The sequence below is a fragment of the Megalops cyprinoides genome, chromosome 19 (assembly GCF_013368585.1).
Source record: "Megalops cyprinoides isolate fMegCyp1 chromosome 19, fMegCyp1.pri, whole genome shotgun sequence".
Taxonomy (NCBI): Eukaryota; Metazoa; Chordata; class Actinopteri; order Elopiformes; family Megalopidae; genus Megalops; species Megalops cyprinoides.
Window position 1 is genome coordinate 10,916,832 of NC_050601.1, and position 16,236 is coordinate 10,933,067.

General features: G+C 43.7%; 2 protein-coding genes across 2 annotated transcripts; one reads left to right on the top strand and one right to left on the bottom strand.

Moving 5' to 3' along the window:
* Window positions 1-170: 170 nt before the first annotated feature.
* armc5 (armadillo repeat containing 5) lies at window positions 171-8,480 on the top strand. The gene is made up of 7 exons (XM_036552522.1): window positions 171-1,140; window positions 1,386-1,416; window positions 1,519-1,626; window positions 2,709-3,594; window positions 3,820-4,637; window positions 5,051-5,183; window positions 5,436-8,480. Exons 1-7 carry the CDS (start codon window positions 733-735, stop codon window positions 7,837-7,839), a joined length of 4,788 nt encoding a protein of 1,595 aa, XP_036408415.1. The 5' UTR covers window positions 171-732; the 3' UTR covers window positions 7,840-8,480.
* Window positions 8,481-9,990: 1,510 nt separating this feature from the next.
* LOC118794328 (cytochrome c oxidase subunit 6A, mitochondrial-like) lies at window positions 9,991-12,174 on the bottom strand. Its single transcript, XM_036552559.1, has 4 exons — window positions 12,074-12,174; window positions 10,977-11,061; window positions 10,728-10,870; window positions 9,991-10,311 (listed from the first exon to the last, which is right to left on the bottom strand). Exons 2-4 carry the CDS (start codon window positions 11,056-11,058, stop codon window positions 10,222-10,224), a joined length of 315 nt encoding a protein of 104 aa, XP_036408452.1. The 5' UTR covers window positions 11,059-11,061; window positions 12,074-12,174; the 3' UTR covers window positions 9,991-10,221.
* Between the last annotated feature and the right edge of the window lie 4,062 nt (window positions 12,175-16,236).

Sequence of the window (16,236 nt, forward strand, 5' to 3'; positions counted from 1 at the left end):
AAACTAACAGGCGTAGTCTTTCATGGGTAGTGTGGTTCTTCACTACAAAAGCAATGGTGTAGTATGATCCCACGTTAGACCATTGAGACTTCAAGTCCCAGAAAACAGATATAATACCCAGCCTCCTAATCGTCTTCCCTCCTCCACTTCCTGTTTGTTGTTCAGCAAAAATGGCGTCAGCGTCTATCGAAACAGATTGCGTTTGGCTGGTAAAATAAAATAGGTCAGTAGATAGCGTGAAAGTTTGTAAATATGCACGCTTCGGGAAGATGAAGACTTATTAGTCAGTTAAAAGAAGGAAACTGTCAGCCGAACAGGTTGTGATCTTTATTTGTTCGGCGTAGCCACTTTGATCGGCCTAAAATAATTCAGCAAAGGGAGGGGTTGGGACAAGACTACAAATCCCATCAGCATTGGTGAGGGACTGTGCCAGGTGGTAAACTTGTTGTGGGGAATGCCAGTAAATGTAGTTTTACCACATCCACCATGACTTTACTTCGAAGCATGCGAAGAAAGACTGTTTGAAAGTATATGGGAGGAATTTCTGTAAACTTCCGAAATTACGTAAGCAACGCTTCTGCACATAAATATTAAAGTGAGGAAACGATGTTGTTTTTCTAAGATTGGAAGACAAACTAAAACGGTAATTTCACCACTCTCACCTTATTGTCTTCCTCTCCCCAACACCCTGGTGACTCTCAAAGGGACTGAGAGGGAGGGGGTGTGTTGGCAATGCTTGCGGTACATGGGAATGGAAAACAGGCGAAAGCGGCAGCTAGCAGTAGAGAGGCGTCAACACCGGCTCCAGAGTCCTCGCTGACCTGGTGTCTGGGTCAGTTAGTGAAAGCTGGTAGCGCATTGGGGGACCAAAGAGATGGAGGGACCAAGCTGGATGACGGAGAAACCGAGAAGGTGAAAGAAGCGGAGAGGAGGGCTAGAGCTGGGCTATGGCGGGCACTGGTGGCCATCCGCACGAAGCATATCAAAGGAGGTAGCGCTGGCATCGCACGTTACCGGACACGTGGTGGCTTGCAGCCGCTGCTGGAGCTTCTTCGGCATCCAGGATGCGCTCGGAAGACCCTGGACCTCGCGCTCAGCATCCTGGCCAACTGCTGCACGGAGAGTGAGACAAGAGATGAGGTGAGGGGCGCAGTTGTAGGTGGACATAACAGGTCAGGTGGGGGTTGCAGATGGCATACTTCAGTGAAGTGTGGGGCACTGCAGGTAATATGACATTTTGCATGATTGGTTGTTGCTTGGCTTTATTGCTTGGTGGGGTCAGGTGAAAGTTTTGTCCTGCATTGGCTCTCCTGTGAAATCAGACCTGTGATTTGAGCAACAGATATAAAGTGACTATGGGTTTACCACACTCTGTGTCGTTGCAGGTGCGGAAACTAGGAGGAATAGCCCTTGTGGGTGAGTTAAACGATGCAGTGTAAATTTGAAGGCCATTTCTCGCTTGTAAACTCACCTGTAGGCTTTGAAGACTGAGAGATTGTTGTGCTTTGATCTATACAGTGGAGGTTCTGAAAAATGTTCCCGTGGAGACGGTCCAGAACAGAGCTGCGCGAGCCCTGGGAAACCTGGCCATCGACCCAGAGAACTCCTCGCTCATCCATTCAGCTGGTCAGTCAGAGGGTCACGACCTGTGTGCCTTTCCCACTGTCTGCCTTAAATGACTTCCTATGTCCAGGCTTATAGAGTTCTTCAATAGTGACCAAATGTGTGATATTTTATGCCGCCTGTTTTGCTCTCTGTTTTTATCTCTCTGTATCAATGCAATTTATTGTGCAGCCTAAATGTAAATTTGATCAAAGGAGTGCAAATTGGTCTATTCAGCATTTTCATTGTTATTTCTTACTTGATGTGGTACCATCTAGTATGATATGTATGTATATGCCATGTACATAAACTCTAAAATATTAACTTATAACATTTTCTGGGTTGATAGCAGTAACTGGTCATTGCCTTAGCATATTTGCCATTCCCCACACTGATACCAAAATCAAAATATGGTTGGTATATTTGGTGTGGTATATTTGTACAGTTGTTACAACCGTGCACAGGGTAAATGGTTTGGAGGGAATTGGAAAAACAGATCACTTGGGAAATAAAGGAAAAATACTCCCTGAGTCCAGGAAAAGCTGGCTGGCAAACACTCCAGGGAGATGGTGGGGGAAAGACACATGCACTCCTCTGAAGCATGTGGTTCCAAGTGCGCCATTTCTGTACACACCACAGTCCCCATGCCAGGCTTGACCAGACATGAGTTGGAGTAAGACGCTTTATGTGCAGCTTTAAACAGACACACTGCAGACACCCTGACTGACCAGTGGGGGTTGCTAATTAGCAGTGGGATGGGAAAATCTCCTGGCTGACCCACCCACCCCTATATCCCTGGTGGAATTTTGTTTTGCGGCTGTGCGCTCCCGTACATTGTCGTCTGATGACAAAGCTATAGGGCTCAGTCTGTGCTTGAAATAAGCACCTTTACCACCTAAGCCTTTCAGCAGTACAAGAAAACAGTTTTGAGGTGATTTACAACATAAATCTACAACTTGGGAAAAGTAAAATATTGTCTGCTGAGAGCTGATGTGGGCCTGATGTTCATGCCAAATGCATGTATCAGTGCTCTCCAGGTAATGACATAAGGTACACTGCTTATTTTAACATGCTGTGCTATAGTTGACCCCGTTTTTCTCTTGCAGGTGGTGTCTCTCCTCTTATTCTATGCCTTTCCCCCTCCTCCTCATCATCATCCCCTCCCACAGTACCCTCAACTGCTCCCTGCCCAAAATTGGAGTGTGCCCAATCAGCTGCCCGTGCCCTTCTTTATCTCTCCGACACCCCTTCTAACCGCCTCTCCCTGCTGTCCCAGGGAGCTCTCCCTGCCTTAGTCCTGCTTATTGCCCCTGAATACCCACCTGGTTTGAGACGGGCCTCTCTGCGGGCCCTCAATGAGCTGACTAGGGGCTGCAGTGCGGAGTGTGCGAGAGAAGTGTCTCGATCCGGGGCGCTGGCTCAGTTGGGAGTCCTGGCTTCAGACGAAAGTGGTCAGCCTCTCAAGGAAATCGCTTTGAAAACACTGGCAAATCTGTGTTCTCAAGGTTGCCTCCGTCCGCTGGTGGGATCTTTGGGAGTCATTGAAAAATTTGTTGAAGAGGTGAAGAAGGCCCCCTCAAAATCGGCGATGTTCTTTAGAGCCCTCTGTTTATGCTGTAAGGAGGCAGTGAATAGGGTGAAAGTGAAGGAGAGTGGAGGTTTAGAGGTACTGACTGGCTTTCTGTCTGTCAATCAGAGCCACCCTCTTGCCCGATTGGCTGTTTTGGCCTTTGTTGACTTTGTTTACGACGAATCAGCACTGGAGCAGCTCCAAGGGTTAGGCCTTGTGCCTTTGCTTGTTTCCAGACTGGTTGAGCTGGCTAAAGGGGAGGAGCCAACTGAAGAGGTGGACATGCCTCTTTCCTCCTCTTGTCTAGAACTGACAGCTCCATCTTGCTTTGAATCTTTTGACTTCCCACCTCCTGAGGGGAGCAAGAAAGAAGAAGGAGTAAAAGAGCTTGGCCAAGGATCATCCAGCTTTCTCAGTCTGAGGTAAGCAAATGTGCACGCACATCTTTTAGTTGTAGTTAAACAGGGGTAGTGTTCCATTTTGGGAAGGACGAACTGAGTGGGATATTTGGCATTAAGGATCACAGTGAACTGAAATTTAAGGAATAAAGCTGTAGATTTGTGTTGTATGAGATCTACGTATCAGCATTTGTTGTTTTAAATCAACATTTTCTGTATCAACCTGCTCTTCTCTGTGTCATCTTTTAGGTCCTGGTTGCTCTCTGAAGGGCTAATCTCCTGTGAGGGGGAGCTTCTGTCTCCCCCAACAAGTGGAGAGGGGAGCTGGGGGAGTCCTTGTCCTTCCTTCTCTCCCCCTACCCCTCACTCTGACAGGCTTTCTCCCTTAACTTGCTCCTCCCCCACTCAGACCCTCCCTCTTCATTCTTCTACACCTGCCCCTCTCTCTCCATCTGCGCCCGCTACACCCATCACTCCAGCCCCGCTTCCCCAGTCTTCCTCCCAGAAAAGGGCAGCTATATCTGTCTCTACCCCTCTTCGTCCCCCTCCTCCTGCCCCACATTCCACGACAGCTGTGTCTTCCTCCCCACTTTTCTCCACACCCGCTTCTCACAAGCCCAAGCCCACCTCTCCCTGCAGGCCTACCTCCCCTCCCAAAAAACAATTCCAAGTCCTTTCCGCTACTCCCTCAAGCACAGCTCCAGCTGATACATCTCCAGCACCAATACAACTGCCTACTTACAATCACCCTTACCACCCTGAACCTTGGACGGCTGAGTCCCCCATTTTGCTCTTGCTGTCTCGCTTCTCCCAGTCCATGGACCCTAGTTCTGCACTGATAAACTCTGGCATCATATCTGGGCTGCTGTATTACCTCACCCAACATCGGGACCCCAGTCCTAGGTGTTTCCGCATGCTTTGCCGCCTGAGCTGCAACCCTAACTGTCTGCAAGGGCTGATCAGAACTGGATCTGTAGCTCTGATTCAGCACCGTTTATGCCAGGGAGAAGGAGAGAGAGAAGCGGACAGACAGAAGGACAGAGTGAAGGCCAATATACGACAGCTGGGTGAGCTGGTTTCTTATTGTTTAAATGATGGTCGGGTTTCGAAGTTTTTAGCAACGGTGTTCACTGCAATGCAGCCATATTCATTTGAATGTGGGCCTGCATCTATGACCTCCCAGTATGTGATGTGCCCTATCTCTGTGCTGTTTGGTAGTGGGGTGGTATCATCATTGTAAAATGTGGAAATGATGGTGGGGAGGGGACAAGGGACAGGGTTAGGCGCACAAGCAGAAAGGAGACCGCATATCATAAAACCATAGCCTATTGCCGTTTTAGGGGGGAACATCATCTGAAGTGTACTGAATGACTGTTTATTCAGGAGGCCTCTTTTTGCTACATTTGCATATGCAGGGTGACCGTAATTTGTAATTTCAGCTGTGAGCAGTGCCAGACATCCTCTGTTCTCTGCATTTCAGGCAAGGCTCTGCTTAATAACCTGCGTTCCCAGTGTGAGTCCAGCTTTGGTTCTGGCGTACTGACCCACATCATGCTGTCTGGTTCTGACACGGACAGACTATTTTGTGCCCTGAGTTTGCCGCTGATAAACAGGTCAGTTGATGCACTGTCTCTCAAAATGTTGTGTTAAAGGTCACCGCGTAGTTCATGAGTTCAATACAAACAAGAAATCAATAATCATATTAACGTTGTGTACATCATAAAGTCATGAAGGATGATCAACAGTGATGATTTGAACTGTAGACAAATTTGACATTGCTTTACTGGAAAATCTTGATTACAAATAAGCATCTTTGCAGTTTTCAGTAATTCATGTGCATTAATTGTCTCTCTACACCCTCCTAGTAATAAACTTCTCCTGAAGAAACTCCTCCTTGACAATGGAGGCTTGCAGTTGGCTTTGGAGCACCTCAGTTTGCGTGATGAAAATACTGACCACACCCTTGGACACTGGAGGTCTCTTTCTAGCTGGTTATACCCCCATCAACAAGCATCTTCTGTGCATCTCCGTTCTCTGTACTTCTCTCTTCTTACAGAATGCCTGACTTGTCTAGTGGGACATTCCAAGCTGGAATTGGACAAAACAGGGATTTGGTTGGGCAGTGGGACTGGAGTGGACACTCTACTGAATCATAATAGCATCCCAGTGGTCTCTAAAACACACAGTCATTTGCCACCTCCCTTGAAAAAGCCTCGTCTTAGCCATTCCTGCCCCTACCACAACTCAAACTTTGATGTTATCTTCCTGCTCGATGATGGTAGCCAAGTAGCAGCCAATAAGGATGCTGTTGCAGGGGAAGACGGGTCGGAAAAGGTTGGGTCAGAGTACTTCCGGGCCTTGCTCAAGGGAGGATTCGGGGAGGCAAAGAGCAGTGGAGAGGAGGGAATCCCAATAAGGGATGTGACTGCCACCATGTTGCTACCCGTATTACACTACCTGCATGGGTGCTGTGTGAATACTGTGGAGGGGGACGGGGAACAGGAGAGGGAGGTGGCCGGACAGTTGGAAGGAGAAAGCGACAATGGGAAGAAAAGAAAAGTTGGAAGCTGCATGGTTTTCCAATCCCTGACTGCAGGGGGGCTAGGGAAATGGAAGAAGAGAGAACAGGTTCAGATGAGGATAGAGGAGGGTGTGGGTTTCCAAAATACCCCTTTAGCTGAGGCCATGATGGGGGCCAGCAGATTTTTAGTGTGTGGGTTGCAGAGGGAGTTGGAAGATTTGTGTGTGCTCCTGCTACGTTCTTCTGCCGCTTTGTGTACATCGAGACGCCGATCTTCAGTGGACACCGAGAAACATCTGGTTTCTGAAATGGACTGTGGGACTGAATTGCCTGGAACAGAGTCTGCTGGGAAGGACTTGGTTGAACAAGTGTCTGCAGGAGAGATAGGGGAAGATGCAAGTTCTGTTTCAGACCGTGATTTTGATGTGCTGGTAAAACCAAGAACCCAAGATATAGAATCTGATTCACAGGCGAGGGTACAGCTGGGCTATAAGGCTAAAAAAAGGATCCAACTGCAGAGTAGGCAAGAGCCTGTCACTGAAACAGGGGTAGATAAGGGATCAAGAAAGAACCAAAAGGCACAGTGCGTCTTAAATTTGGGGTCTAGAGCAAAACCTGGGACAGAGTCTGGTTTTATGAGTAGTGATTTCCAGCTCGAATCTGCCTTGGACTCCTGGTTAGGATTGGCATCTGCAACAAGATTAGATTCTGAATCAGAACTGCCAATGAAAGCTGCACCACAGTTTCATCCAGTTTTTGGCAAGCAGGAAGAGGACATAGCAGACACTGCAGTAGATTCTCAGACAGTGGTTAACTCTAAACTGCAACCTAGCATTCTTTCTGCATTAGATGTTGAGAGCTGTACGAAGTCAGACAAGAGTGAGGAGACCATGCCTATGATGGGTTCAAGGTTAAGGTCTACAACTCTCCCACAGTTCAAGTCAGGTACTGGGCCAGATACAAAGTCAGCCAATATGGCAAAAGCCAAGTTAAATTCCGCATCCAGATCACATTCACAAATAGCTACTCTGTCAGGTATTAAGTTAAACTCAGGTTCTTGTTTTTCTGCTTTGATCTCAGACTTCATTTCAGACCACAAATGTTCTCACTGGAGCTCCAGGAAGGGCTCAAAACAAGGTTCAGAATTTCACTCGCCTAGTTCAGTATCTACACTAGGCCATAAGATCGAGAGCCTGCCACAGTCTATAGCCCACTCCTGCTGTGTGTCAGATAGTCCTCACCCAGAGTTAGTTTCAGACTTCTGTTGCAGTACACGCTCTGTACCAACCCCAAACAACACATGTTGTGTAACATCATACCAGGACTCTATATTGTGCTCCAGACTGAACTTGAAACCACCTGTCATGCCAGACTTGAAGTTAGTTGAGCTCAAATCAGACTCGGGTTCACAGCAGAATTCTTACATTGAGCAACTTAAAAGCATCTCAGATAAAGAACTTGCCTCAGAATCAGGTCTGAGCCTGAGACCTAAACCCAAGTCGTATCTGGATCATGACGAGTGGTCCCTGGTAATGAATCTGCCAGAACTCTACTGTTTTTCCCAGCTCCATAGCTATCCCCGTCTGGGACAGATATGTCTGTCGGTTTTACTGAGGCAAGAGAACCCTTCCCCCCCCCTGCCCCTCTCCCTTGCCACAGACTGTCTCTCACAACTGGCCAAAAGGTCTCACTGCATTGAGTCCCTAAAACGGGACCTTCTGACTCTGGTCACTCAGGCATTGAGCTAAAGGGGGAGATATGTTTTCCCACATTATCCATTGAGCTGTAAGTAATGTGATGATATGTTGATTATATCCCAATGTGATTATATGTATATTCCTGTATTTGGCTGTATTCCTTTTTTTGCCAAGGGGCCAACTATTACATTAGCATTAAGTTGTGCTGTCATGTAGGGGGACTGGTTCCCATTTGAGAATAGGTGGAATGATGCAATATTGGGGCAGCAGTGTGAAGAAGTGCTTATGTGAGTTTGAGGTGTTATGAAATATTGTAGAATTGAATCTTGGATGGGGCACTGCCAGTGTACCATTGATTAGGCTACTCAACGTGAGTTGCTTTATTAAAGATTTCCAGCTGTACAAATTGAGGATGTACAAATATAGGCTTTGTAAGTGGCCCTCAGTAAGCGCATCTGCCGAGCAAATGAGAAGAATTAACCACAGTAAAGCACTTAATAGTACTGCATTTTTGTTGTAAAAGGGCAAAGAAATTCAGTAAGTTGAGAGGCATAGAGTAATATGCACATTTTTTTTTATTTTTTACATTTAATTTTGTGCGGTAAATAGTGTACATAATTCATTGGTTGAATGGCAGAATCATGTTTGAGCTGAGTGCCATTGTTGAAACTGCAAGGTGGACTGTTCTGTATACAGAGTGAATGGGAATGGAAAAATGAGGCTATTCTCTTATCAGTTTATTCTCCCAATAAATAAGCTGTTATGTAGTCCATGATGTCTCTCATTGATTTTTTTTTATTATGATGTGTCTGTTAGATAAGTCCAAATTAGTTTTTCTGTGTATGTATTTGTATCTGGTTGGTGTTTTTCCCAATCTGTCTCATACCTTTCTGGTGCTGTCTGACAGTTGCTCAGATTTGTAATTTGTCTTGCTCAGAGCCATGCACTAGTAATTTAAATGTTTGTCTTCAGACAGATAAAACAATATCTTACCCTGAACTGTCCTGGAGATTGCGAAGTACTCACAGGAAAAAAATTTGTTTGGTTTAAGTATGGTGTCTCTGAAAGGTAAGTAGTTACTATTGCTATGGTTCCTGTCCTTTTTCTTCTCCCTGTACTCTGTAAAAACATTTTCCCTGTGGTCAGCAATTTAAATTGCAACTGCTGCAAGCTTACTTTGCATGTTGTAGTACAATTGCTGGTTTTGGGAGTTAATATGATGAGTGGAAGTGGGAAAAATATTTTTGTGAGTTCCATTAAGTTTTAGAGAGTTGTGCAGAACTACAAACATGCGCCATCTGATGGAGAAAAATAATTTAAGGAGTATTAAAATGGGCGGTGAATCACATGACATTCCTTAAACTTAATTTATTCCTCCTGGATGACAAAAGGTATGTACACTGTGGTGTTACTCAATGTGAAACAGGAACAAAACTGGCAGGGAAGTACTAAGTAGGAGGGGAACAGGTGTTGAACAGGTTAACTTAGTTAACCATGTACCCACTGTGGCCAAGTCTGAATTTTTCCTCTCCGCAAATAGTACAAAGGATGGAAAACTGACAGGAGGGAGCAGATTTTGGGAGTCTACTACCAACATTAATGACACAGAACATCTGTGCTAAAAACTAGAGATATCAATATTTCTAGACAGTTAACAGTTACTTTTGGTGGATATTATAGAATAGTAATTTCCCCTCATGAGAATTCATGCTTTCAGAGAAGTAAATGGAAAGTAAGTGTAAATGGATTATGACAGGTTATAGCTTGTATTTGTGTATTTTATGGCAATACAAGATTAAAGTAGTGATCCAAAGATGGATTTCATGGAAATTGGAAACATTTCACCATTATTGAAAGTGTGCCCATTTTGAATGATTAAAAGAACAAGTAAATAATCTGTTCATTAGGGACAGTTCTGCATAGATGTACATTATGAAATCCTCAGTAACATTTCCATACATACACAGGATTTTTAAGAGGAACCAGATAAACTAAAGTACATTCCGTTTAGTCCTTGGATTCCAGTTGTTATTTTAACCTGATTTTTGGGTCATTAAAATTAGCAGAACCCTTTAAAATCTTAAAATGCAAAAATAGGTTCAGTCAGATGCTCAAGCATTCAGAAAGGTCCTTCAGCTGAATGGATTGAAGCAACTGTTCAAGTTTCAACATAAGCCTTAAATAATGAGAGCACATGTACAATCGAGTCAAGTTGTCATTTAGTGGACTTCATTCATTACAGTACATTTATATGGTCAGCTTTAGAAAGTAACACCGTAGCAACCTGAAGGGGAAAAAAACCCAACCACACAGTTATTGGAAAAATACACATTTTTATTCCTTACGAGGACACCAGACTGAGTCTTAGTCTTGATTGGCCCCAGCTCAGTGTGTCCATTGGCTAGAGTACAGAGACATTAGGTGACAGTATGCTTAATCGTCGTGGCCTTCATAGCCAGTGGGGAGAGCATTGGCATGGGAGTTGTGGAAGAGAGTGTGGTTCCCATCTCCCCAGGGGAAAGGCTGCATGAAACATAAGGAAGTTACAACACTAATGCCGTTTTATCACACAATGAGTCTCAAGACACTGACTTCTCTAAATCCCCTGGTAATCACATAGAAACACCACTAAAAATACTAATGCATCGAAATATGACATTAAACATTTAACTTGGATGCTTCTGGGCATCTCTTGGGGAAAAAAAGGAGGGGTGCAATTGCATTCCACAGGAGGAACAAACAGTCATAAGTTTAAAAAAAAAAAAGAAAAAAATACTATGTAGACATCGGGAGATAAGACAACTGGGGGTGTAATGCAATGCACCCCCATAGCACCGGGCCTGCTTTTGACCCATTGAATGCAGTCCTAAATTTTAAGCAGATACTGTTGAATGGTTCTGTAACTGAAATACAGATCAGCAGCTGAGAGGGTGGGTTACCTTGGTACGGATGCGGAGGTGAGGGTAAGGGGTGAACTCTGGCTGTTCATGGGAGTGATGCTGCATCTTCAGCCAGACGTTCGCCATGCAGACAGCCACCCCGGGCAGAGCCACCACAAAGGACAAGACTTTCCATATCCTTGCTGTAAAGCAGACGGTTATGATTTACACTACAGTTGCTCTATAAACATTCAGGCATGCATGCATACAGGGAGGGGTGAGAAGCATCAACACAAACAAGCCACAGACCTCCCCCTTCGTGACTTGCAGCACCCTCTGCTGCCGCAGAGAAGGCTCTGCGCACTAGGAATGCAGAAGAGGCTAGAGACATTTCCTGCAATGGTAGAGAAAAGGCAAAAGAAAGTCAACTTGCAGCACAATACATTGAACATTAAACAATGCTGGAGCGCTATGTGAATGCTTTTACAATTTATCCAGACAAGTAATGGCATCACGCGCATGAACATTTTGTGCAATGCAACAAACCTGGTGAAACAAAGACAAGGGAAAAATCTAGAAGTATTTCTCACTGTAATAAGTCATAACTACGTGGACAGGCAGGTTCATAAAAATATCCAGAATCGACTCGCTTCGACCCGTTCAACATGACTTCTTCCGCATTATGAATTTCTATCGGTGTATACCCTAGACGTGGTACCCTCTCAAGACTTCATGACAGTTACAATTTTTAAACTCTTTACCATATCAAGCATTCATTAATGTAGTTTACGTACTTAATTGTCATCGCATTAAATTTACACAGTTCGTAGATCACCATCATTGCTGCCCTGTAAAAAATATGACGTTCCGTTTCTGCAGCTTAACGATGCATCGACGTGTTAAAGTAAACCCCTCAGGAAAGTAAACTGTGACAAATTCAAAGGATCATTGTCACTCCGACCACTGAACACTATTGTAACTCGAACATTATCGTAGCATCGCCATAAGCAAATGTCTTCGTTTGGACTATAAACATACTCAGGGTCGCCTGAGGTAAGCATTTTGAATCCATTGGCCACGTATTTGTTCTTAATAATGCAAAGTATGCAAACAAACAACACTAATAAACTGAAATATCTACATTGAATATAAAACACGGTCTTACGAATGAAATAAAAATCCCAAGATTACCCGCATAACTGGTTACGTTTCAACGATTCTGGCTCCTTCTACCAGATCACATTTTTCAGTTGGAATCAATTCAGTATTTTTTGCTACAACAGTGCATTGTATTGTACAGGAATACAGGGAATGAATGATACCTTTGGTTGTATCTGGAGAAAAATAGCTAAACGCAAGTTATATCTTCAATATTTTATGTTAATAAAAGGTCAACACAAACTTACAGATCTTTATCCAAATAGCCGTAGGGCGTTTTTGTTTCCCTGTATGTCCGTGTGTTTCTTACTATCACTTTCCGTCAGTCTGTCCTTTAGACTCTCGTAGGCTGATTTCTGTTGCTCCACCCTGTTGCAGTCTGTCCGTTTGCCAAGAATCGACGTTTATATTTGGCCTGGTGCACGGGCGGTTTGATAGGGAAGTAAATAGAAAGGTGGTGGTGCAGAAAGAGTGATGTATGTCACGTACAACTTCTTACCCCCTTCTCTAACTCGTGCTCAAAAATTTAATTGGGTGACAGCTGTGCATGGCAGGTGCAAAAAATAAATTTAGCTAAAATGTGTGTCTCTGCACAGCAGCAAATCTGTACCAAATTAATTCTTACTTAAGTGTTAGTTAGTTTAACTGAACAGGTTAATTAGTTATTATACTTTATTAATGGATTTGTTTCACCTTTTGACTTGTGTTTTTTTCTCACTAGCACTGAGTCTCTGTGTTGTCATTTCAAAGAGGCTGTGTTTACAGTTTTTAATGTTATGTATGGAGTTTTTAATGTGTACTATTTTTAATCAAGTGAGTGAGCTGAACATGACAAATGACTTACAAGCAAGCAAACGCATCTGAAAGAGAAGGACAGCTGAATGACCGTTTTTAAGACGTTTTGGAAAATCAGAATCTACTGTTATGCCCAATCTCCCGAAGCGTACAATTCTGTCTAGCGTGCAAATTTAGAATGCGCCCTCATAATGGAAGAATTTGGATTTTGTTGCTATGGCGCTTATCCTCCGTGTGACAGTGCGTGGGAAAGCTGACGTCTGGTAGCCTGTGCCTCTATGATGCCCCTGTGTTGAAGTTTGGGTAAATACGGGGACTCTGAAGTTCGTGGCATGAAACATTTTAGCACAGTACTACCAGATGGTGGAGCATTTCACATCACATTATGCTATAAACTAACAGCATAACTAACAGTCCACTCCCCCAGTGATCAGTGCTGTAAGAGGCTGACAAGAGGAAGAAAGGGAGGGATGCATGGTGGATGCTGTCAACGGATTTGGTTTCTTCAACAAGGAGAGCTTTGGATTGCCTGTGGAGTATATGGCACGGGAGGACCATTGCGAGTTTTGAGGATTTGCTTGAAGGTTTTGCTGTGCTTATGCAGTTTTTAGTGTCTCTTTGATGATTTTGCTGGGGAAAGATACATGACATAAGCATCACAGACGAGTGATGTTTATGTCTTGTATCTATAATTTGTTTGTCTCTCAGTTCTTTGTGTAGTGTTGCATCTACACATTATTTAAATGTCAGAGGAGCACCGAGTTTGGTGTTTTCATATTATTACCTTGTCATGCTCAGGCATCTGTATCCCTTTTTTTAACACACTGAAGCGTCTGCTCACTGCTCTTCCTCCTGTCACTTTCTCACAGTTCAGTGTAGTGCCCTGGCAGTCTTTATCTCTATTTATTAATAGACTTAATAACTGTGAAGGCGTAATCAATAGATGTATAGATGTATTAATGCAGTATTTATACCATATAGTGTCCAGGTCGTGAATGTCTGTAGTACCGTCCTTTCCCCACCAGTGGTCCCCTAGACACATGACCCGACTTCACCCATGGTACAGACTTCTTTGGAGGCAGTGGCAATCTGAGAGCCCACAGATGACTGAGAGCCATTTCTGCCAATCACAACACTGATCTGTGCATTTAATGTATGGTCTGAGGTCAAGTTTGAATTTGATCCAGCTGGACTTGTGTCAGTTTGGAAATAGCTCTCCGGCTTATAGTGCTGCATTACTGTGGGCTGCTGTGTCTTACCCAGAAAAGCAAATGTGTTTGTGCACTTAAGTTTAAGCCTTCTTCCCTCACAGTGACTCTAAAACTACTCTGTCAATGTTCAACTGTATTGAAGAGAAACAGAACCTGCTCGGTTTGTGTTGCACTAACAGTCTCTCCCCGTATACCATGCTGCTGTACTTGAATGACCCCTCAAAGAATGTGCACTGCATTAACCCCCTCCGCCTCGAAGCCTATTTACTTCATGTTAGTCACTCCCCACTTATGGAATCCTGGAGGGCTGCCAGTTCAACAAGCCAAATGAGCATGTTCAATATCTTTAAGGACAGGCAGCTCTACAGTGCATGTGTTCAAAGTCCATTCACTGTGTGTGAGAAGAACAAAATACGCACAGAACAGTCATGTTGATTTTTAAAATGATTTAATTAGCTGAAGATTTATTGCTTCCTAATTATTAATTAAACATACCACTAATTTAATCTGAAATCTTAGCTGTGATTATGCTTAGATAATTTTCTTATGTGAGGCTGGGGTTCACCTTTCAGTCAGGCCCACTGGCTCCCCTTTCTTATCTATCCAAATCTTTATCTTTAGCTTCTATTCCATTCACTTGCCAGGGCCGAGATGCCCCACACAAAATATAATATTGTTGAAATCATATGTATTACTCAAAAGACCAATTGGTTCAGAGACAGTGGATGAGTCTTCAGGATTATATATGTAGAATCTGGCCACAATGTGTCTCATAATCACAAGATATCTTCCATTCACACCAGGCCACCTCTACAAATTGACTCTTATCAGAGTCCTGTCATCATGATGACAACTGGCACCTGGTCACTAGAGACCCCAGAAATGAGTTGATTTCATTGGAGAAGACTGCCGGTGGTTTCACTTAAGACATGTATTTTATGGGAATTACAGTGCTACTTTATCAATGGCAGCATAACAACACTATGTTATTGGAGTACTCCCGTCAAAAAGATTTCTACCACAAGGTGCTTTTACTTTCTATATCGGTGTCATGAGCTACAGTGTTATCAGTGTCCATTTCTTCCCCTGCCTAAAGAATACTATCATCACATGGAGGTCAGCTCATAAGTGCTATGACCAAGAGTCCTGTGTGGGAGAAGTACTTAGTAGGAAGCGTGTTTGTGCTACTAAACCGATAACAAGTAAAGTTAATTCTGAATTTTTTGTACCTTTGAGCCATTGAAAATGTGTTCTCCCTCTGCCCTCCAACCCCCTGTTGCACTTCTGCCCTTACCAGGAAAAACACACTGTCCACCACCAGAGGGCAGCATGGAGCCAGCATAGAGAGACAGTGAGAGTGAGAGTGTCAGATTGGAGGCAATGCATTACAAGAAAGTAAGTGTAATGGAATGAATGTGAAAACATGACTTCTAAAATAACTCACTTTTTTGGTAACCTGCAGATTGGACAACAGAGTAAACTGTTCAAGCCTCCTAGTTTGTTTTTGCCAGCCGTCTGTTAGAGCTGCTGAGATCTGCCCTTTGTAAATTCACATACAATGCCACGTTGTATCTGAGATCCTATACAGTATTTTATGGTATTGTAAAGTGCAAATGTTACTTTGAGCACTGGGAGAAATAATGCTTGTTGAATGCAGATTGTATGAATATACATTCAAACTTCACAAAGCAGGACATTGCTGAACAGAATGCTTCATCACACCTGCTAGCTGGATTACCTTGTTAAAAACACAAGCAGTTTTCAGATAGACTGACTTTCACTTGCACTATTAGCAAAAATTCTGAAAAAAAAACATAAATAAAACATAACATAAAAGTCACTTATGTAATTGCAATGCTGTAGTTACCTGACACATGACACTCTTTATCACACTTTACACTCAGACTGTATTGCATGTATTTTTGTGTCCATAGTATCTGTATTCATCTATTTGGTATGGACTGACATGTGATGTGCAAGATGCATGTTAAGTATAATTCAGAGGAAGCCTTCATTTTGAATATGTAATGATGGCGTATGCCTGTAGCTGAAACACTGAATCTTTTTCTGAATGAGACAGAAGAGACACTGTGATCGTGTGCATCATTGTGAATGCACTTCAGTATCCAGTCTCTTTATGTGCTTATATCACCTTCAGTTTGCCTGCTCTCAGTACAATGTTAAAGGCTGGACTAACAGGTCAGTCCGCACACATTACCAGCATTGATCTCCTGCTGTGCCAATGTATTCATGTCAGCGGGTTTAACCTCTGTCTTTCTAAATGATGAGTGCCTAGCCTCTTTGAGTGTGTGCGTGTGAGTGTACATACTGCATTAATCTCTCCTGCGCTCTGTGTCAGGATGTCTGCTGCTGGGTTCCCTGCTGCACCTTCCCAACACCCAACA

Excerpts from the sequence above, each read along its gene's own strand:
- armc5 (XM_036552522.1), top strand. The coding sequence starts at position 733 with ATGCTTGCGGTACATGGGAATGGAAAACAGGCGAAAGCGGCAGCTAGC. Across the intron at positions 1,627-2,708 it reads CTCGCTCATCCATTCAGCTG|GTGGTGTCTCTCCTCTTATT; the intron begins GTCAGTCAGAGG and ends TTTCTCTTGCAG. Across the intron at positions 3,595-3,819 it reads TCCAGCTTTCTCAGTCTGAG|GTCCTGGTTGCTCTCTGAAG; the intron begins GTAAGCAAATGT and ends GTCATCTTTTAG.
- LOC118794328 (XM_036552559.1), bottom strand. The coding sequence starts at position 11,058 with ATGTCTCTAGCCTCTTCTGCATTCCTAGTGCGCAGAGCCTTCTCTGCG. Across the intron at positions 10,871-10,976 it reads TGCAAGTCACGAAGGGGGAG|CAAGGATATGGAAAGTCTTG; the intron begins GTCTGTGGCTTG and ends TCTGCTTTACAG. Across the intron at positions 10,312-10,727 it reads ACCTCCGCATCCGTACCAAG|CCTTTCCCCTGGGGAGATGG; the intron begins GTAACCCACCCT and ends TGTTTCATGCAG.